The sequence below is a fragment of the Dinoponera quadriceps genome, unplaced genomic scaffold, assembly GCF_001313825.1.
Source record: "Dinoponera quadriceps isolate SergipeBrazil2010 unplaced genomic scaffold, ASM131382v1 scaffold566, whole genome shotgun sequence".
Classification (NCBI taxonomy): Eukaryota; Metazoa; Arthropoda; class Insecta; order Hymenoptera; family Formicidae; genus Dinoponera; species Dinoponera quadriceps.
Window position 1 is genome coordinate 3291566 of NW_014555972.1, and position 24236 is coordinate 3315801.

The window sequence follows — 24236 nt, forward strand, 5'->3', positions numbered from 1 at the left end:
TGAGAGGTGCGACTCGTTAAAAGTTGCACGGCTCGCTTGAAGCTGTCTCGTTCGCCTCCGCGTCGTTTTCCCCATTTTCTTCCTCTTTTCCTTTTTGTTCTTCCTCCTCTCTCTTTCAGTTTCCCCACGCTGCGAATAAAAATGCGAGATAATCCCGGCGCCTGGGGGGACGCGCGTCCGCTTGCCTCCATTGTCGTCGGCGGAATTGCGAGTTTCAATTTACTAGGGAAGCTGAAGACGCGAGAGATGTACTAACGCAAGAATTCAGGAGGTGATCACGCGTGACCGACTTATGAATTTCTATTTATCGAGGCGATACGTTGAGTTAACTTTCCGGATCACAACTTCGCCGGAGCGAAGTCAAACGTATCTTCGCACGGCGGCATTATGCCTTCTTCAATTTTTGCGCGCTCTCATTCTCGAGATTACCTTCTTTTCCTTCTCCCTCTCTCGTAATTCTCCCAACTTCTTTCACAAAGGTAACTCTCTCCGAGAACCACCATGTCGTCGTCACATTTTCCCAGCAGCAAAAGTGGATTTTAAAGAAATCCCGCTAAAAACGTCGTTAAGTCTCTCCCGCACGATATATTGTAATTTCTCCGTCAATTTTCAGTTAACTTTAACGAGAATTCCATTCCATACTACTACAAACACCCGAGGTGTTTGAGAGCCGGGAATTTGTGACGGATAAAAGCGGGGCAAATTAAAGTATCATCAAGCACTTCAGGGAACCTCATATACCATTACATAAAATATACATCTTCAGAAACGAACGCTGTCTCGACTTTATGTATCAACACCGAGCTCATTACTCTTTATTCACTCTCTGTGTGTTTACCCTCCGTCTTCCAGATGAAGGGTTAATCGCAAAAATCGAGCACAACAGATACTCTTTGCCGTCGGCGGCTGCTCTCGTCGTAACATCGCTCGAGTTCCTCTCCTGTCAGGAGAACTTCCCGCGATTATGCCGGCAACTTTTCAATACGGTACATACACCGAGCTACTCGATACCGCGCCGACGTTCCTCCCCTCGTGTTTAGACAGCGAGCATCGTATTCATAACAGTTTAATGCTAAGTGAATCCGCCTCTGAGGAAAGTTCATGCCTTAGACGAAACAAGATCCCTCGAAAACGGAAGGAATATGTTTCCGAGAGAGAAACTCGATGACGTTAAAACGCGATTTAATGGACATCGCGTTGGCTGTTATATTCGAGAGATCATTATATTTAAAGATCTCTCTTTCTCTCTCTCTCTCTCAAACAACGGCTCAGAATTGAAAAGTTTGGAAAGTAAATTTTACACGCGGATGAAAGATTCGAGAATTTTTTACGCTATTTCTTTCTTTACCCTACTCTTTTCGCACGAAACAAACTATCGTTACTCCCGAGCAGGTGAAGGAAAAGCAGTAAAAACATGACCTTTTCGAAGAGAGACCTTTCCGTCCGATGTGGCCGTCTGATACTGACTTTTATGCCCGGTATAAAGATTGTGCTGCATGTTATCTCGGGCCGAGAATCAAACGTTTAGCGCTAAGTGTTTCCGGCGCGAAGTTGTTTCTGCACGGAACGAAACGACAGCGGCCGCGGGGCTACTTTATGGACCTCGAATGTAAGCTTCCTTAACCTTTATGGCACGGTTATTTGTGTCGGTGATGTGACACCGCGAACGAAGAATGTATTGCCCGCCTGGCGATGTTCATCCGCGCGCGGCGGAAAGTTTAACGCAATTGCGGCCGCGTTTGAAAGTCGCCCTGCCGGGGAAAAACTCGTTTTCGTTTGGCGAAAAACGCCCGCGGCGAGGCCGTATTTCTCGCATCCTCCTCGCTCGTTTTTTCCGCTCATTGTAAGGAAAATTTTATTTGAGAAAGTTAACTACCCGTTTTGTATCAAAAATGAAGGGCACATTCGTGACGAATTGCAGCGCGACGGGATTAGACGAGATCTAATTTCTTACTCATTGGCACTCGCTCTCGCAGAGAAACGCGCAATTTGAACGACGCTGGTGATAATCAGTATGGAAATATATCCACTCGAATATTCGACGTTTATATTACACGGTAAAATACGCCAAATCGCTTCAGTAAAATGTTTCACTTCACGTGTGTGTTTTCTATTATTATCTGGAATATTTTTGCATTGCCACTGGCTCCATGTTTCTCTCGTTACATTATTTCCAATTAATCCAAAATGTCAAATGGATATTCAAAGTGAGAGAGGCGCTTAAGTGATATTGGTTCGAGATAACGTGATAAATAATAACGGTATCGTATACTTAATATCGTTAGACATAAATTACGGTTATTAAGAGTTAATTTCGAGTCAACGGCGGTTCGATGCTCGACCGAGCGAAACGGTATTTCACGGTGGTTTATTCACGGTGGTTTTTGCATACAAAAGAACCAAAAATCGATATTGGCCAGGATATGAAACAGTATTTTTTCATCCTTCGTCCCAAGCGAAATTAAGCTTGTATGGAATAGTTTCAACGTATTCAACGAAAGGAGTTTACTCATCTCTCTTTCTCAAAAAATATCGTGAATCTTTTACATACCGTTTCAGACCCGATATAAACGCGATAAGGGCGTTGACATCGGCACCAGGAGCGGCAAAAGGCGCTCCTCCGACGGCAGTTAGCAGGGTGACGGCTGAGGAACGCGAACTACCTAGGCAAGGCAGTCTGGTCGATGGAGAGGGCATCAAGATCGTCATTCATGACGTCGACAGTGATGTTGGTGAGCCCTCCTATTGAAACATTTACAAAGATCTCGCGTGTGCATTAACCTCTTACCTCCGGCCATTACCAACTCCCTTTTTTATTCATTTATTATCGTTCTATTATATCCGTGAAGGGAATTTCTCCTGCGAAGAGAACACGATCGTAACACTATCAATAGAAAGTCGTCGCATAATTTGCAACTAGATGAATAATACCAAGTGACGAGAATAGAAATGTGAAGGAAAAGATACGCGAGTTGAGGATCATTGAACATCTGTGTCCAGCAAAATGCGATTAAAACCGTTCTCGATTGTTTAAGAAAAATTCTTCATCGTTTCATTATGTTACCAGGTTTGACGTGAAATTAATTTCTTCGCGCGTGATCTCACAGCGAATCGGAGAAAATGATGCGCGAACAGACGATAATTCAATTCCGCTCGGCGAACCATTTCAGTTAACCTTGAGGTTTTTGTCCCGCCAATAGTGAAATCCCCTTAATTAGGAATCGGGAATTTAATTGCGTTCGGGCGTAAATCCATCTATCGGGAGACCCAAGGTGTCGCCGCGGCAAAACAGAAGTGGTCCGTTTGTCTTGGATAACGTGGCGTTGGATTAATCGGACTATGATGTCGAACGTTGTTTTCAATTCGCACACATACACGCGCGCATGTTCGCGAGCTGCTTTTAACAGAATCACTCTTCCGCGGAGGAGTGGCGTTATAATACGCAGTAGTAAGGATCGATGATGCGTCCGCCGCCGCCAGCGCGGCCGTTATAAACGAACGAGGTGATCATTCTCGCGAACGTAACATCTACTCACGGCGAAGATAATACGTCTCGTATTTTTCGCGTATTTGTGAAATCACGAGACGTCTCCTCGTGAAATCCTCCCGCGAAATTTCTAAATTCTCTCGCACGATTTACGACTTGTCGATAAATATCTCCCGCGTTATATAGTTGGACATTTGCGGGGAGAAAATCGAAAAACAGTTTGTGGTGTAAAGACGTTATTAAAAGATACGCGAAGGACTCTCGCTCGAAAATGGCTTAAAGTCGTATTCTACAGTTCGCGAGATTAGCCGTTCTTTATTCCTTTCCTTAAATACAGTCGCTCGAGAGGGAAAGCGTGAGTTTTCGTGCAGATCGAAGCCCGTTTCTACCGTAAATTCGAAGACTCCGTTATCCGGTGGGATCATATTACAGCTGCCGCGACACGATATTTTTCTTGCGCGGATTACCGAGGCACGAGTGTCTCGATTAAAGCGCGCTTTCGTGTATCTCTCGCCTTTCGCGTTCTGCCCGAGCTTACAATACCGTAGAGGAGGAGTCTATTTATTTAAACGCGCTTTATCTTCTTCGTTGCAATTTTTACGAACGAGAATTAACGGCGAGCAACAAAGGAATTCAATTACCCTGCATCTCAAAAAATCATCCAATGAATAAATAGCGATATATTTCGAAGAGAATCTTGAAACTCAATTATATGTGCGTGATCTCCGAGAAATTTGACGAAAGATTATTTAATTATTTACAGTAATTCTGCCGTCCCAATGTTTAATCGCTCGTTTATGGACGCTTAGCGAAATTTTTTAATATTGACGGTGTGTGTCCACGCAAAGGTAATTTTCGTCACACATCGTTAGCGGAATGATTTTATCGCCATTAGCCGTTAGCCGAGACACTAACCAGTCTGACGCAGTACATTTTTTTTTATTACAACTGACCTGGTTTTAAGCTTCTCGATAAAAGCCATTTCATATTTAATTAAAACTAAACTCCGTTCCTTGGTATATCACACAAATACTCATAAAAGCCGGTTAAATTGATTTATTAGTTTCATGTAGCACCGATGAACATTCAAGTTTGTTTCAAATTTTTGCAATTAACAGCCACAGTATCATTCATTTACATATCATGAAAACATTGAAATAATTCGCAATCATTCCTCTCTCAAGTCTCACGTGATCGAGCAAAAAATCGGTCTAAATACGTTTCGTTTTATACGCGCGAAATTGTCGTCGCATTTTTTTAACCGTCAGTCGGGAATATCGGTTTTGACAAAGACGTCAATGAATTCGCAGACCACTCGATACCGTCCGCCTCCTAACTTTCGTAGAAGAAGAAATCGCTAATCAATAGTCGCGAAACGCGCGGTAAACTCTCGGAGTTTGCAGCCTCCGGCCGAGTCTACGAGTCGCAGGAGATTTTATCGCGACCGTATTTTCCTCCTCACGCGCGAGCCTCCAAGTTATACGGCAAAAACGTTTCATTTTTCTCACCCCGGCGAGACTTCTCATAGGCGCGCTATATCGATTGCAGCCGTTATCGCGACCCGACACGCCGGCTCTACGTGCGAATCGCGATCTGTGTTCCATGTGTTCATTAACGGCGTGTCGATCGGAAGGTAGATTACACTACGTCGTCTATCTCGCCGATAAACCGCGATGCAACAAGCTGCACGTGAGGGAAAGATGAGCAATGAAGGAAAAGCTGCGAAGATAACTCTCGCACCTTCCGTGCTAAATTGATTGCATGTAATTTTACGACGTGCAAGTTTGCCGTTGCAACGAGTAACGCAGTTTACACACACACACATACACAAAGGGAGAGAGAGAGATAGCCGTTTGCTGAAACCATTAGTGAGTCACGTAATTGATTTACGCTTTTGGCAAAGATACGGTCTACATGATATTCGTGAATAAAAGCAAATTTACACGCGAGCAACAAAACCGCAAAATACATGCGGCCGTACGAAGGAATCTATGTCTCCTTTCTTTCCTTTCTTTCTAACGCAAAACGAAATAACGTGTCCTACCATTTTAACATACAAATCACGCATCGATTTGAAGCAACATCGGATATCTTACTTTTTATCCGACTTTACGTCGCAACTTACGTCCAAATTTTCTAAAAAATAGGTATTGTCAAATGCACATTTTATGTCCACCCCGCGATCGATTTACTTAAAGTAAGGAGATTAACGCCGTGCGCTAAGTAATCGAGCAACATCGTCACAGTCAAACTGCTAACGAAATTCACACAGCAGCCCGCGGCTTTATGACGTTTGAAAGTTAAGTCAACACACTATTCTCTCTTTCTCCCTCAAAATGCACACAGAATTAAAAATATCTCTCGTCGCGTCCCGCAACCTACGTTTCCCAACAACTGTCCGGATGAATTATCTAACTCAATAATCTACATAATCTAATAGAATTTCATCGTCTGCTTTAAATCCGCACAGACGTTACGATCCAAGAGAAAGTGAGTCGCAGTCGTAATAATGAAATCTCTAAAACACGAAAGCGTAGAAATGAATTTTTGTCGAAATATACAAAGAAAAGCCGGATTATCTGGGTCATCTTATCCCGAGCAGAAACGAGTACACCAGTCCCTCCTGAAAAATATAGCCGCGTCTCAAGCGTTAAAAAATTTACCACTTTCACTCGGTCGCTCCCGACGGTCGCTTCTATCCCATCGCAAATTTATCCGCGGATCATCGTCGGAGGATCGATTTTGCGAGGCGTCCGTATCGATCGCCGGAGGGATGCAATCGGGGTTAGCGCCGAAATCGCCTTTACGCTACATCAAGCAGAAATCCCGCGCATTATATTTAAAAAAGGAACCGCTCTCTCCGGAGTCTCGCCTCGCTTCGTCGCGGCTCTTTCATCGTCGTTGCGAATGTGTATTAAATCCGGCAGCGCAGAAAAATGCAACGATGAGCGACAGCGCCGGTTAAACTCGTTTTCCTCGCGTAGGCGCCGTTTCTAGCGCGCGCGGAAACGGATATCACGCGCACGATCGGCAATCGCGAAACGATAACTGACAGCATTGAGAGGAATTTCGTTTCTTTTCGCAACACGATGCCGTCACTTTTGAAAAGCAACGTGCGGCCAACGCGGTTCCGCGCGAATCACGGCCGCGTGCTCTTTGCTCGCGAAAGAAAAATCATTTTGTTTTACAGAAGCTACTCGAACTATCACGTGTGTCTGTCCGTCAATAAGTCGATCCACACAATATCCTGGAAAATAAACGTCTCTCTTTCCCGGTTTTTCCATACTCGTCTTCGTTTTCCTCGGGCGCGAGTATATGTGTTTCTAAATAAAATCTTAAAATTACGTTGATTTTATCGATATCGACTCTTTTCGCGTTAATATCATCTTTATATTGCACCCATCTGCATCTTCATTCCTTTCTTTTCACTATTATTTATTCGCAGAAGGACGAGAGCTCGCCATTAAATACAGTTGTTGAATGTTAAGGTTGCATTTTTTTTTTCAGCTCCGCGGCTGAATGCGAAGAGGAGAGTGAAACTGAGAAGGGATCCGGTCATGGACAAAGGGCACAGAAGTGAGTATATAATTAAAGCATTAATTACCGTCATAATTGAAGTATCTACCCCGAGAGACTGAGTCGGAGGATTCGCGCTACATTGCAACTTCTATCGATCGTTCCAAATTCACCGGTAATGATAACATCGATATTGCAACGAACATTGGTAATGCTTCTCATTGTCCCTTCAACATCGAGCGCTTTCGACGTTATCGCGTCAACTTACTGCGCAAACGTTAATATGTATCGAATGTATTAATAAGTTGCATCATCGTAAGAGAAATTCCTTGACGAAGATTAAAACTGTTTCGCAGAACAAGTTTTTCATTTCAAATTCATTAACGTAAGAAACGAAACGTCTGTTTTTTGTTAAAAATTCATACTTTTCATTTCTAATTTGCCAGTGATCCGTGTCGCAATTTTTCTACAAGTACTATCTTGAGATCAACTGCTAAAGAAGTTTCTAATAAAAACCACGCGAGGCGTGTAAAAATTTGGATCACGAGACAATTGATGAATGACTCGACGCGGACGTAGAGGAAAATTCGATTAATGGCGAAATGAAGGATCGAGTTCGGTCTGACACAATAGCGAGCCAATAGGGACAGCCGGTGCTTCGGGAAGACGGCTGTATTATGCAGAACAATTGCGTGCTGAAAGGGGTGCAACAGGTTCGGCAGACCCGGCGGGACGCTAATCGAGAGATTAACGAATCGCAAGGTGCTTTGATAGGATCCAGGTTAATCAGCAACCGGGATCGGCGTCATTAATCTTTCACTGCTACGCGAGAACTTTATCTCGCTCTCTCTGTTTCTCGCTTCCGCTTTGCGGTTACCACCCTCCTTGGCTATTGTCATTTTACACTTCCGTCTCCCGGGCTCTTCTGTCTCGTTCCGCAATGTATCACCCGCTTCCACATTTCCGATAACTCCCTCTTACACGGAGGAGATATTATAGTAAAAACTACTACAAAATCATATCGGAATTATAACTGAAATGATGATGTATGTTGTAATCCTTATTCATCGTACACATCAGCAAAGATTACAAAACAATTTCAGTCATAATACAAAACTTCGTAATTTGCACTATGTAATATTTTCTCTTCGTGTAGATATTCGCTTTTACCTATATTTTCAATTGTAACTTGTTTCTCTCATTTATTCATCTCTTAAAAAATTTGAGCCTGTAATATTCGCGTCTTCCTTTCAGTTCCAACCAAACTCCTGTATTTGTTCGATAACCGTTGAATTTAATAGAACCGTTGGAAAAACACCTCCGTCAATTATTGGAAACTAATCAATTTTCGCTCCCGTCAGTATTTTCAGTTACATCTGAAACTAATTGAATCGCGGACTTCTCGCGAGGCGTTCACGAGAAACCTCGTAATACTTTCGGTACAAGCTCGCGCTCGTTGTTGCGTATCACTGCACCGACTTATTATTGTTACACGCGTATCTTACAATTCCGTTCTACACAACGAGAGTTAATCAACACGGTACCTCGAATCGCACGGATGCGAGATTGTCGATGGTCGGCCGTTGCTCTAAATGCGTGATGGTTTGCCGTTATATAATAGCTACTGGCGTATATGTACGTCAGATAAATGAGCGCGAGAAAGAGAGAGAAGCAGCAAGCCTGCGCCCGACGAGCTGGCGTGCGATTGACATTTAATTATTCGTTGCGCATTCGTTTCTCCTCCCTCCCTCTTTCTCTTTCTCGTTGCAGTTTATGAGACGCGACGCGGTAAGGGTTAGCGGAGGAGAATCGGATGTGCTGATTTTCGCGCGATATAATCCAGAATGAATTAATCGGATCGTAGAGATTTCGGGAATCACGAGATCTCTATTAAATATACGTTTTGCCGATGAGGATGTATCATTAATTAATTATACGAGTACAGAGAACATTTTCATAAATTATATTAGCCCAGCTGATTGAGAACGGCGCGCGCGCCATTCAGAAATATCGTGAAACGCGTTTTCCGCAAATAGCGAAACGATGGAAAATCAATTCGCAACTCGTCTTCTATTATTTAGATATTCGTACGCGCAGCGAGCTTGGCATCGTTATACAATTAGCGCACGGCTGCAATCATATATTAATAGGCGCGCTAACATTTGGAACAATTAATGCGTTTATTCAATAGTATGAAGCACTAGACTGTGACGCCCACGCGCGGTGAATTTACGAGCGGTTTCGGTTGTTTTCGTTCAACAGCGAAATACGGAAAATTATAGTTACACGAAACATACGTTCATTCGCTCGTATAAAATCGTATGAAATCATTCACGATGATTCGATCAAATTTCAACTATCGATATTTCAACTGTTCGCGTTGGAATCACGTCTCCCAAACGTTTTTTCCCCAACGCGGGAGGTCAAGTAGGATTTTCTGCTTGCTAAAGATAAATAAAGAAGTTTACGCCGTTAATATGCTTGGTAGTCGTTTTGCTACGATATAACAAGAAATACAAAGAATTAATGGATATATTCATACCGTGAAAATTACAGTGAGCAATTAGTAAGCTAAGATTCCACGGCGTTCTCAATATTTACGAGTTAAAGAGCGAAATAACGACGACTTGATTTCGCATTGTGGTCTATAAAATTATTGATCGCTTGAAATACGAACTTTGCGGAGGTCTTGAATTTTCCTTTTCTCGTTGCCATCGTCGTTCGCCAATAAGGCGACATGCGAAACGTTCTTGCGAGATATGTTCTCAACGCGGTGTAACCTAATCTCACTCATTTCCTATTATCGCACAGTCTCATTTCCTTCATCCTCCCTCGCTTATCTATAAGCGGAACAGCATCTGCTAATCGCGGCGTTATCTACGCTATCGACGACTAATACGCTGTAATCGTACAGGAAGCACAATAACGACGGTTCCGATCCGCGCAATTCGAAGGGAAAGCCATTAAACACGATGATACATAATGCCTGGACGTAAACCAGATGCAACAGTAACTCTCGGCCGCAATTTCGCGATGACTGCTTTTCCCGTGAGAGAAACGATGACTAGGCAAAGAGGATAAACATACGATATTCGCACCTAAGCAGTTCTATAAAGACTCGAAGCGTATTTTAGACTGTCTGCAATTCTCAACGAAATTCGCAAACGAAATTTCCAATTATAATTTTACGTTCCGTATGATACAAATAACATTCGAACATTTTGATTTTCTCACAAATAGAATTTCATCGCGAATTACAGATCATTTCGCAAAATTGATCTAAATTTGTTGGAATTGGATATTTTTTATTTTTCTTTATTTATTTATTTGATATTCTCTACAGATCACCGAAAATAAGCTGCATGGTAAAAAAACATTTTGCACTTGTGCTAAAATCGGTGCTCGTTAAACTTTTAACAAACCCATGTATTAATTTAACACATTGCGTTTACATCATTTCAATATTTTGTGTTGTATAGATATTCAACATGTGTAAATGTTAAAATAACACATTTTATACTTTAACTTGTCGATTAACATATTCATTTTTTACATAATATTTATGTCACTCTTCAACATATTCACTGTGTGTTAAATTAACGCAACATTTAATTTAGACCATTCGGGACATGTCAAACGTGTAAAATTTTTCACTGTGTGCAAGCAATATAAATTTGCGTTTCACAAGTACTTCTCCGATTACTCATCAAAAAAGACGGCCATATATCGCGAATCGATGTACCAAAAGAAACAAACTTACGGAAAAATGTGAGACATCCGTGTTCACCCGGCGAAAATACCGAACGCTTATATCCGTTTAAAAGCCGCGGTAACTCGAATATTCGGCGAGAAAACCGCGAACGCAAAGAGCGGTAGCAGTCGAGCGTTCCATAAATAGTGATGTTCCGTGGAAGACCCGAATTGCAATTGCGAGTTTGCACATACACCTATCCCCGGGAAATAGCTTTTCGTGCGAATCACAGGACATCACGGGCGCAGCTGTGCCTCACCCGAAGGCGCACTGCTGATATTCGCTGCGATCGATCGGTCGGCCGGCCGGCCGAGAGAGACGCGTTAACGCAAACGTGTATTTTGCAAGCTCGCTCACAAACCACTCGGCTAGTCGCATACTACCGGGACGATCCGTTGTCTTGGTCTCTGTCGAATCTGCCGGGGAATTCGCGAAAGGAAGCGCGAGAATCTCGAACGAGAATCGGACGTTCGTGATTCCAGCGATTCGGGCGGGATAAATAGCGGAAGCTTACTTTCCAATTAATTTCGCGATTAAGTGCTTTGATCGAATTTTAATCAGAGGCTAGGTCAGAATAAATATGTGCAGACGGGGAAGAGAGAGGGTCGTGTCCTCCCTCCGTCGATTAATTTTCGCCGAGAAAGTGTTTCCGCGGCGGCGAATCGATACCGCAAACAATTCGTAGGAAAACGCGATCCGTCTGTACAAGCGACGGCTAAATATTTTTGCTGAGAGACCAAGAGTGGCGGATGTAACGCGCGCGGCGAGGAATAACGCTGTCAGGAATTAACGATCAACAGGTTGATCTATGGACGCGACAGGAATCTGTTTTGATTTAATCATGAGAAATGGCGATGTTTGCTGCGGCAGTTTTGGTGGATATTGTCCCGGCTGTTTGGTCGGCGTATAACACGCGGGGGAAATAATTGCATGAACACCGTTACAAACGGACCGGTGTGGCATCTGATATATGATGTGCAAATATTTGCGCCGGGTTTCCTAAATGTCGGTGTGTTGTTGTAGAAAAACAGTATTTAAATCGACGTAGCTCGAGGAAAGTTGTATGCGCGCAACCTGTATGTTACAGATACACTGAGTTGTTGAACAACGACAATTTTGTCGGCGTGTAAATGCCGTCCACAGAAAAAGTCGAAAAGCTTTCTTGTGCCCCCTTCGGTGAAAATATTTGAAAATCCAGAATCTCATCCTAATATGCCTATTATTGCGTCGTTATTAATAGCTTATCTTGATAATTATATAATACGAATGATAGAAAATAAATCACGACCGTGTCTCAATGTATGAAAGCCGATAAGAGAGAATTTGAGGAAAAACCAACTCTTTCCCGTGAACAGTGCGACGAGATTTCATTCTACGCATTTTATTTCTTTCTTAACCACCATATATCATGTACCCTATTCCAATCCGCCGTATTACAAATTAGCGCGCAGTTATTACTCATCGTGGAGCATTAATAAAAATTTGATTAGAATGCGTTTTCAAAGCTAACGTACTCGCTCGCTCAAAAGCGGCACAATGATGGTAACGAGCTTAGTCCGCCAGTAAAAACAAAAGCGAACAATGCGAATTCGTAAATGCCGACCGCGGGATTAAGTGGAAATAATAGTCGGCGACGCTTCGACGTCTGCGAGAACAGCGCTGCTGAAAAACTTCACACCGCAAAACAACGCCGCGATAGACACGCGACGAGGCCGTCGAGAAAAAAACGCGTGTAAATCTCGGCAACAATGCAAATGAATTCGTAGGTCACGTTTCCCAAGAGTATGAATTATCGCGTCGCGTACTATAATTTAGCGAGCGGAACGCCTCTCGCTTTGTCGCCTCGTGCGCGTGACATCGTTATACTTTGCGAGAACAACGACGGTGGGTGGAGAGGATTTATTTCTCTCGGACAATAATTATAATTAAACGACGTCAACGGGGGCCGGAGGGAGCGAGAACGGACGAACACGGCGCGGAAAAACACGGAGCTGCCGCCCGGATTTAATTGCGCGCAAGAACTTGGCCTGTAATCTCGACGTGACGTATTTAGATCGTTACTTTGAAACGTAAAACGATGTAAAAACGTGTCGACCGTAATTTATCTCTGTTTGATAATATCGCGTCGCGAAAAATGGGTCTTGAAAGATCGCGTGTCTTTCAAAGTATATATGTTTTTAACTGTGAGAAACGAACGGCAATTTTAGATTGACATACGCGAGATTCTAACACACGCCATATATAGAGAGACTTCACAATTTTGTGTTAAATTTTGCACATTTCGTATATCCCAAACGATCTACACACGTGTTGATTCAACACAAAGTGAACACGCTGATATTACGTCAAAAATTAATACGTTAATCAACATCCAAGCACAAAATATGTTATACATGTTAAATATCGGTTCTACCCGAAATATTGAGATAAAATAAAGACGATATGCTAAACTAAAAGACGAGTATGTTAAAAATTCAACGCAAAAATGTTAACAAGGACCGATTTCAACACAAGTACTTTTATTGTGCAAATGAGATATGAAGTAAAAGTACCAATGTATGTACCCAATTCTAAACGTTCCTATTATTTCGGTCCTTATACACGAATGCTCAAACTTTAAACACAAAATATATGTATATGTATTTTATGATGAAAGTTAAATATTCATGTTTAAAGACCAAAACGACAAGAATGTTCGGAGTTAAGTACGTGTTCAGGCATTAGTAGCATTTTATTTTACGTAAAGCAGAATTTTGCGTATGAATGTCACTCGACAATCAACGTCGAATGGCGCGACTTTGTCGATGACAGGTCCAATGAAGCGCAAAATCGCGGGTCTATCACTCGTGAAAACGTTTCTTGCCGATAAAAATTGTCGCAAAAGCACTCCATTGACGCTCTCTTGTTACAAAGCGTGACCGAAATTACACGAAGCATCGGCATTGTTCCTCTTTTGCGATTCGGCCGATATCACGTAGAGCCCTTTGATAACACTGCCAAATTATCGAGCGCTCGTTTGCATTCAACAGCGCCGCTTCGCAAAGGAGGCCATCCAGGTGCTAATGTTTCCGTAAAAGGACCTTTTTTCTCGTTTGAGCATTTAAAGCTATCTGCCCTCGGGGATCGACAATCGCGCAAACGAGGACAAAGTTAGTGGCGGGCGAGGAAAAGTGCGAGCACCGCATTTGCGAACGTTGATGAAAGTCGTTGCTGTAGCAGCAGTAGTTGTAATTATTATTATTATTGCTATTATTTACGCAAGTTCTAAACTATATCTTTTCATGCCACGTTTGTTATACGGAAAATTGCGAGAAAGTAGTCAAATTCAATTTACGCTTCGTTGTAAAAGGTAATTTATTTCATAAAGAGATATATATTTCCACACAGTAAAAAATAAAATGTTAATTTTAACATTCTTCGTATGTGTCAGGATGTCCACTCGAAATTTTGTATTAAAATAACATTTTCGTGTGATATTTTTTAACACGCTGAAAATATTAATTATTTGACATTTTGTTCTATATTTATTTATATGTTGTTTCAACTTAAAGTATTCGAAATGGCCTGTAACATACTTTCGACGACACAATTTAAAACCCCTGTGAAGTTTGAACAAAGAAATGCAATATCGTACTTCCGCACGATAGTTTCCGCAAGTCCCACGAAACTGCTTTGGAATAGCGAATATTCATAAATTTCACGAAGTTGGCAAGACGCTAAATGACTGGGATAAAGAGAGGGTAGAAGAAACGAGAGAATTGTCGGGTTCCGCAGAGAGGGGTTGCGCCTCTGAACTGTCCGCAACAGGTACGCCATTGTGGCCGCGAGCAGACGCATTTTCCATTATCGCTGATCCCGCCTGGAATTATTTTGTGCCCATCCCACGCTTCTTTTTCAACCTCACTAACCAGCGAGATGCTCAGGCCTTGCCCCGTGTAAGTTAATTACAATTCGCGTTCAATAACGCGGCGGTCAACAATCCGATCTTTTCGAAAATAAATTATAGTAGATTCTACTGACGAATGTTTTACGGGATTAAAATTTGCGAAGAATTTGCGACGAGTATTTGGAAAATTAATATATTTGTGTGAGAAAGCACGTATCATGTTAAATACAATCATCTTTATTTCTGTGTAATTATATAATTTAAAAGGTAATGCAAAGCGTATTATGTCGTACGTTGCAGTTTGCAGCGGTGTTGATGCTAACCGAACGGAAAAACTGATTATGATTTAATTGTAACTTATTAATTTTATACGTGTAGGAACAGTTCGACGGCGGTAATACAATTCTGAATTAACCTTGTTATCGCGAACGTGGAGCAACACGTGTAAATGAGCGGCACGTAGCCTATAATTATGTAACCTGCGTGCTGCTCGTAATTAGACCGCGCTTCTTGCAAATTGTTGAGCACTGGTGCGAGCTTTAATTAGCTATGTCGTTCTCGAACGTTTATTGTATTCCTTTTCGTTTCGCAGACCATAGCGAAAGCGCGTTCGGCGATATCTTCTTTACGCGTAATCGCGAGAATTTTTATAAAAGAAACTTCGAGATATATTTAAATATCTTCTCATTACATTTCTAATTAGACTTGTAAGAGTGTAAAAAAAAATTGTAATCAATAAAAATACTTGATTATAATTTTAAGAAACGCATTTTTCGTGGACTATCAAACATCGTCAATCATCGACATAATGAAAAACATACGAATGTTAGCTAACTAAACAATCCCGTGATGATAAAGGGAGACGACAAGCAAAGTTCGTGCGCTCGCAAATAATAACTAATCACAGTCGATAATTATTGATAATTATCACGACACGCGAGCGAAACCTCTAATCGGATCGGATTATTCTCGAGCCGGCCTTGACATTACGACGCAAACGAGATACTCCTTGATCAGTTCGTCAGAGTATCAGCAGATAATCCCGATGCGCTCGATGACGTTGATCAATTAAACGGCATGACGCATCCACGGTTGTATCTCGTTAACGTTGCGTTTGTGTAAACGCGGCTGCACATCGACCGACTGAATGGAACGTTCCGAAATGGACGACAGTTCGGCTCGATAGGATTGATATTTAATAAGTTAGACTGTCGAAATTGCATCAAAGTTCTGGTTGGCTGACGGCCACGAAACGCCGAGGTGAGTTTTTAACTCGATTAATCTAGAGCACGAGATCCTTCCAAGCTATTGCTGAGGACGCGATGGTTTGGTGTTTTATGAGATTTTCGCACGAACACGGCAAAAATAGCCTCACAAATTGCTCCAAATTTTTCAACTTTTTCCGTTCGATGTTTTGAATTAAATCGAATCATGGTTAGATAGCTATTGAATTTTTGCGCACTCGCGTTTTGGCTCCGACTTTCTAAATTTCCCAGTTCTTTGTTTTAATACGCGGACTTTTATTATTTCTGAAACATTCCCTCATTTCATCGTCACGCTATTGGTCCGAAGATTTCGGCGAGCCGCTCACAATAGTTGACGTTTAACGACAGACATCCGTCGTGAATCGTCCGCCTCTTAACATGCGAACGGGCAGCGAAAGGCAGGATTAGACGCAACAGCCAGATTAATTCGTACACATCAGAACGAAATTACGCGAGACTAGTACGATAACACTTAATTAAGTGGTCCTCCTCGCGCGTTTCGGATTTCTCATGCTAATACGAAGACAATACTATTACCGACGGCGCATGCGGCTGACCACGAACGCCCGGGAGCGTCGAACGCGAAGATGTTGACTACGACGCGGCCACGCGATATGCAAAGCACGAGAAACGATGCGAAAGGGGAGGCTCGTACATAGCGATGAGTTTTCGAATCTCTCTCCTTAAAAGAGCCGGAGAAGTCTACGCTTTCATAATTAGTTTAAAAAATAGCCAAATCTATTCAAGATGATTCTTCAAAGATGCACATTTTTATTCTGATATAAGTATGATAAATAATAAGTAAGCAAAAAATCGATTTTCAAAGCAAAGATGTGTAGATTACATCTCGAGTCCATCACGCCGCTTGTCGGTAGTACGCCAAACTATAACTCTGATATTTCCCTCGACCATCCGTTGCCCTTTCGATCGCACCTCTTACTGCGACCTTTACGTTACGCCCACGTCGTTCCGTGACACGACCCCGAGATAAGATGAGCGCGAAGATCGTCGAGAGAGACGTTACTCTCGCTCGCTAAAGTACAACGAAATGCGCGAGATGGATCAGGGTGCTTGCATTCATTCTACTTTCATTGAAATTTGCTTCCAACCTTAAATACTTCCTCCGTAATACGTTTCCATTAATGTAGCTTAGAAACAACAATTATACAACGTCGTATTTCGCGATTACCTCGTACTGATATTACACTTTTAATGGCATAGCTAATTAAAGCTCTTCTGTTGACTATCCTTTTTTTGAAATAAGACTGACAATTCTTCAGATATAATTTAATACTTTATTCTAAATAATTATCTTTCTAAATTATAATTCTAAATAATCAAATGACTTATTCTTAAGTAATTATTGCCCGAAATAATTCAACTCTGTGCCCGAAATGAGAGAATATAATTTGTAAAATATTTTCCCAAAACAAAAGAAAATTGACTTCCCACATATATAGTTTTTTTATTCCGGAGAGTTCGTCCATAAGGAATAATTGCTAACGGCGAATTGCCTTAAAGTCGCGCGTAAAATGGTCTTTTCGGTGAGAAAATAGGGAGAATGGCGTACTGGATACTCGTGAAACTGCGGGGAGTCGAACCTGGCAATTTTTTATCCTCGTCCACGATGGGGAGTCTACGGAATTACGAACGTTATGCACCATTATCGGCAAATCTCTCCGTTTTACCCCGCCGGCGCCGTTGTATCCCTTCGGCTCGTTAAAACTTGGACGAAGTCGCGTTGTTCGCGCAAATAGCGCGGAACGAGTAAACTTTCCTGCACGTTTTCGCTAGCAGATTTCTCGATCACGTGACATCTTTTCCGACATTAATAATTTCTATCAATCTCTCGATCAACTCGAACGCGTTAGAAACGCAAGTATAATATGCAGATTTATTCGCGAATAAATAGATTCACATTCGCGCACGAGACGCGTAAGATCGGACGAAGGGTAAAACGAGATCTCGTCCCCTCTTCGCCAAGTAATTCCCAAGGCTTTCGCGCAGACACGTCACGCGAGTTCTCGTCCATTAGAACCCGGTGGAATCTGCAAAGGATCGATGGACATACCCGGCAATAACGGGGATATTCATCGAATTCGCACGGCTAATGGCACGAGAATTCATCCAGATGTTGCAAAATTCTTAGAACCGATAGCTCAGGGTTGGATTGGTTACGCCATATTTCCGTCGTTTAATCGCTGAACGCGACATTGAGTAATTCCGCCGTCAACGTGGCTGGATTTAAGGTGCAAACACGCGGAAACATGCTCTCGTCGGATGAAGTAACTAAAAATTACAGATTCTAAATTTATTTGTTTCTAAAGAATGATGGGTAAAATGATGAAGGCCGATTTTGGCCCCTGGAGTGGCGAGTAAAAGCGATGTGTAAAAATGTTGAAATACATAAAAATTAAAATTGTTTAAAGGTCAGAATCAGATTCAGTAGTCCAAAAATTAAAGTCCAAAAAATATACCGTTTTTACTTGCGATTCCGGGGGTAAAAGTTGGTTAATTTTACCAATCGTCCTTGCGCTTGTAATGCATTCACACGAAAACAACGTTATATTCTTTACTCGTAGCACTCGGACAAGATTGCACGAATTAACGTCGGAAATCACATTCGTTTCGGAAAAAGAACTTCTAGATCCATCTATGGATATATCTAGAAAAATTGAGCGCGAAAAACTATCCATAGAGATTTAACGATACATTAAACAATACAGATGATCTTATACACTTCGGCATCTCCTGAAATCGATCGTTTTCCGAATGTTGCGTTTTGCTGGATCGTGACGAGAAAGGAACATCGACAATCGGATAACGGTAAATTACAAACTTCAGCCGCGCTCGCGTGTTACGTTCACTAACAACGCGATATTGTTACCTTAACAATCGGCGCAATTGCCGCTTGCATTTACAGCACGAGCGTGGGCGTTAATTATTTTCCTAGAGTCCGCGCCCCGACTTTCAGCTCTCCCTCGCGTACGCGTACAATAAATCCACGTTGCGGAAGGAAAATGCGTGGGGGGTTACGTTCGCTGCGAAATGTGACTGCGTCCCTTTCAAAACGACACGTGCACGGCCCTTTCGTTCTGCGACGTAATTTCTACCCACGAAAATATCCACGAAAATTGCGACGTGCTGTATCGCGATCTCTCTCGCCGCGTACATATTTCATTCATCGTGGCTCTCCTTTGTTACAGCGCGCGGATTCGGCATGAGGGTGGTGGGTGGTAAGACTGGATCGGACGGACGCACCTTCGCGTGTATCGTTTGGACCGTGCCGGGCGGCCCCGCAGAGAAAGCCGGCTTACAGCAAGGCGACAAGGTGAGTGTGCACGTCTAAAACTTAATTATCGAAATATCACCATTAATAGAACAGATCTGACCAACCCGCAGCTCGCGAGCTGCACGCAATCCGCTACTTTTTCTTCTGCCAGAGTTTTAATTAAGGTCTCAATGTCACTTAATTAACACTCAGCTCATATGTTATTATTTTCGTGATAAGTAACTTTTGTAAAAGAAAGTTTCGTTTGATCGATTAGCATACGCTAACTTTCGATCGTTGGAAACCGCGAGTTCTTCATTATTTTTTCAAGAAGTCCAATTTTGTCGAACGGTGTTATTGACATAGCCTGTCGATCAGACGTCTGTCCGCTACGGCGCGATTGTAATGTTAACCTTTCAGCTCCGCTCGGCGCCGTCATGTAATCCGTTTTGCATTTTTAAAGTACGATCACTCCGGTACAGAATATCGCTGGTAACGTTTGTGGGTTTCGTTTCCTCTCCATTTAAAAATTCGTATATCTGTAAAATATGAACCGCCGTCGCCGTGCAACGTAATGTTCAACATAAGCTACCGACCGAATATCGCGCGGAAAAGAAAATATTTTCCCGCTGACGTTTATCGTTACCCATCGGGCATTATTGTAAACGGCTAATACGCGAAAATATCGACAGCCACCGATGCATTGATTCTAATTGAGTAACTTGACAAGCGCACGCTTGCGGAACGGGCCACTTTCCGCTCGCTTACGCGATCGCTTTTGAATCAACGAATTTTACTTCGCGTCGCACACCAACTGCGCATTAAAAGCTCATCATGCATTAATTCACGATCAATTTTGTTACGTAAGCAGGCTCAAATCCACAGAGCTTTCTCGACGCCTCGATTATTAAGCCATTCATGCTCACTGTTACGTTTACGCAACGCGAAACTTGCGACGAAATACAAATTTCTGCATAAATGGATTAATATAAGTTGCTTTTGTATGATATATCGTTAAGCCCCCAATGGCAACGATCGCCAGAATATGAATAAAAAATATCACATATAAAAGAATTAATTAAAAATAGCAAAATAAAAAAATATAACACGTGTAAAAGATTAGTAAAAGATAAAATCAAAAAGATATATGTAAAAGAAAATAAAAGACCAAGAATATTATATTATTTTATTTTTATAGGTGCTATTTACTTCTTCTCAATATTAGTTGCTTTCTAAGTCAAAATCGAAATCGACTGTCGAATTGCAAAGAATGAACATAAATTTAATCCGTTTATATTCTGATGCGTTGTTTTTATGCGTTGCATAGATGACGGGCAAAACGCAAATTTCTGAGCGTGAATGGGTTAAAAACAGTTCAACGCGTTGGTGCGTATATGTCAATAAGGAAATATCATTCAAACGTCAAGCCGAAGAGCATGCAAAAAGACGGGAAATGTAGCCCTTTGGGCTCTCTATCTCCTCCATGAGTGTTATCGCGCACAAAGGGTCGACCTAGATGATCAATCGATCGGACCTGCAATGTTCTAGTCCCTGTTTTCCGTCATTACATTTCCATAAAAAGTCCCTGATGGTCGCTTAACGACGGAACTCTCTCTCTCTCTCTCTCTCTCTCTCTCTCACATGCGCAACGATGTTTAATATAGAACGATCGGATATCGTTCGGGAAGATCACATTTCCGGAAGAACGATGCGTTTCCGTCCAGAATGTGTGGCATTATTCGAATGAATCTTGATTAAAATGAAGGTATGAATAAATTTGGCAGAATAAATTTTTCTCGTGAATAAAATAAATGTCATTCATGAATAACTTTTCAAATATACGTAAATTTTTTAAGGCAATGAACATTTTCTGCGTGCATTTATGATTAGAACGAGGAGAAAGGAATGTATTTCTTTACTACACAATTAAAAATTTTACATTCAAATGTTAAAATTTCTTTGTGCTAATTTGACATAAATATGTCAATTTAATAAATATCAAATGTTACTATTATAAATCAAATTTAAGTCAAAATAATGAATATCCTGTGTTAATAACCGAACACATTGTGTCGATTTATTAATATTTTCAATGTATGAACAAGTAACACGTGCAACGAATGCAAATAATATTAATGACTAAAATTACATTTATATAATCTATGACACGAATAAGAATAAAAATTTCCCCGTAATGCACGACTAAAATTTCCAAGATTTATTTTTCATTCAATTTGAATAAAAGTTGCTCAACTCTGACCTTTCACCTTCCCTCTTTCGCGTTCCGAATATCGACGCGGAATTAGAAAAGCTTCCATGTCCCGAATCCCACGACACGAACGGAAGATGCGAATAGCATGACAGGCGTGATGTACTTGTTGCTCACGGAACGAAAATCCGCGCGCTTTTGTGCACCTCGCGAATCGAGTAACGCTTTGTTTAATCCGCTTATGTCGCGACGCATGTAAAATCGGAGCGGGCGAGCCTGATGGCAGCATTCGCTCGGATGACGACGCGCAACAACCAATTCAGCTGTCGAGCTCTGGAACAGACAGCCCGAGTACTAGAATCTAGGTATAACTTGGCCGGTTATGCTCTGTCTGTTTCTACTGTTTCGGCCGCGCAACGATCGATTCCCTCTTCGTTCAGGAGAACGACTGTCGCGTGCTGGATGCCCGCCCATCTTTACTGGATCCGTTGTCATTAGCACGAGTAATATTATGGTTCAATTAGAAGATAGTTTAATAGGCAAATACACGAACCGGTATGCACAGATGTACACGTATCCACAAATATCCCGAACATTTCGAAGTAATTAATTCTAATCCTTCTTAACACATATTTATTCAGTCCAATTATCTAATACCAACTATTATTAATATTATGTTTAGTTATTAATATTATATTAATATCTTTAGTATCGAAGAGAAACTTTATATGCCGCGTTAACGCAGATATAATTATATTCTTGTACGTGTTTTGTAATTATAGCACGTTCGTGAAAAAAAAGAACACGTTACGGAATGCTTAAATTATTTTCGCTCAAATTGATGAACACGCAAAACAAAGGCGTGATTTATGACTGGCTCTATGTAATAACCGTCCATTTAAAACAGAAACGCGATATGAATCTTGGCAAAAAACTTTGCCTCCCTTCACTCGATACGCGAGATTAAGTTTGTTTTCCCACCTCTCGGATATTTATCGTCACACGTACGAGCCTATATTTTACAACGTGACCGGACAATTTTCGATTTAACGATGAAACAGATATATTTTTTCCATTCGCTCAAACTTGTCCGAATCCGAGAAACGTCATTCGATGAGAACGCCAAAAAACGTGCCTCGGAATGTCCGAAAATCACCAAATGTTTTTACAACTATCGGTAAATTTAAAGTTTACGTATTGATGCTTTTAATTCAACCGAAACTTATGGGCACGAGTTCTACGAAGTAATCTGTAGATCTTACATTATTGCGCGGAAAGAGAGTAACGAGATCTGTAAAGAAAGGAGGACGAGAAAGGAAAGGCTCCGTCGCGCGAGACCACCCGCCGCTATCCGCCTCGTAAATAGTATTTATCGAAGGATTCCGAACGTCGCAGGAAATCGAATTTCGGGAAATTTAAGAAAGAGAAGCGTGTGTCTCCTATACGCGTGTAGAGTCGCGAACTTATCTTTTCCTTTCTACGCCACGTACTCGTTAAATTCTGAGGATAATTAAAGTTCCGTGCCGTTATTTTATAAATGACGCTATTCAGTATCGTATTCAGTTCCTCAATTAAAAGTCGGAATCAACGCCAAATTGTTTTTCTCTTCACGATCGATACACCGCGTACGTCTTGCGTCATATCGAGAATGATCTCGTTATAATCCACCCTTCCTCCCGTATCTCGCGCCGCATTACCGAGGCGAATTACGAGGGCGCACCGCGTACATACGCTCGCGGTTAATGGACGATCGCCCACGCGGTAATTAATTACAATAAAGTTTGACGTCGAGTCGATCGAACGGTAAATCCAGTTCCACCGTGTTCTGACAATGTTTGTCGTGACGTCACGTGAACGTCGCCGTCGCGCAGCTTACGTCGGAAATGAAATTTAACGTCAACGTGGTCAGTACGCCGTTAACCTGCGACGTGACCCAATAAACCGTATGAGAAACTTCCACTAACGACAAATACTTTGAACGACCGATACTTTACCCGCGATACGTGCGTTTCATTCTCAAATTGTCTGTAAGATACCGGATGATAAGCGGAAAGTAGATAACTAATAAAGATAGTCTATATACTAACATACAAATATGGTATGGATAATAAAAATATATGTAATAATATTATATAGAGAAAAATGCAAAGTTCTTCATTATTTACGCATTGCTAACATACAAATGATTGAGAAAAATGAGAATCGATAGTTGGAAAAAATGATGCAATTGTAAAATAAAATATATCAGTGAAGTACTTTGAAAATATCTCATATGCTGCTCAAAACAATTAAAGGAGGTCGCTTTTACAATTCTTTAAACAGATATTTTTATTCAACAAAACAATTCCTTCAATATGATTAATTTGAGCAATGTGCATCTCGATCCTACGGAAATCAAACGAAATTAAAAAATACCCCAAGTAGAAATGGTTAATAATCAATAAAAATCGTGAATGAATAAAATGTAAAGATCTCTAAGAAGAGGGCATTAGGATATAGCTAGATTAAGTTATTACTTGGTTATTACCTTTTAATTTAGTAAGTGTTTCGCAAAGGATCCTGCTGTTCTTTTCGTGTGTAAATATCAGTAAAACATAAAAATGATAAAAATGCGAAACTTCTTAATTCATACACATGTTAAACCAGTATGTATGAATTTAATTAAATTTCAATTCAATGTGTACGCCAATGTATACGAATTGAATTCTTTTAATATTAAAATCCGGATTATCCGAATAATCCGCATATGTGGGCTCGAATAATCGGATAATAATTATTTTCATATATAATTCGGACATATTAAATTTTATTCGAGCATATTATACGCGCGAGTGTTTATAATTTGAAGTTC

At 41.3% G+C, this 24236-nt stretch overlaps 1 protein-coding gene across 2 annotated transcripts in view; it reads left to right on the forward strand.

Moving 5' to 3' along the window:
• LOC106746320 (regulating synaptic membrane exocytosis protein 1) overlaps positions 1-24236 on the forward strand; it is a 138911-nt gene that overhangs the window by 73955 nt on the left and 40720 nt on the right. For both annotated transcript variants that reach the window (XM_014622822.1, XM_014622823.1), the window contains exons 10-12: positions 2560-2732; positions 6995-7063; positions 19112-19236. In XM_014622822.1, coding sequence (XP_014478308.1) covers positions 2560-2732; positions 6995-7063; positions 19112-19236 — 367 coding nt within the window. The remainder of the gene's footprint in view (positions 1-2559; positions 2733-6994; positions 7064-19111; positions 19237-24236) is intronic.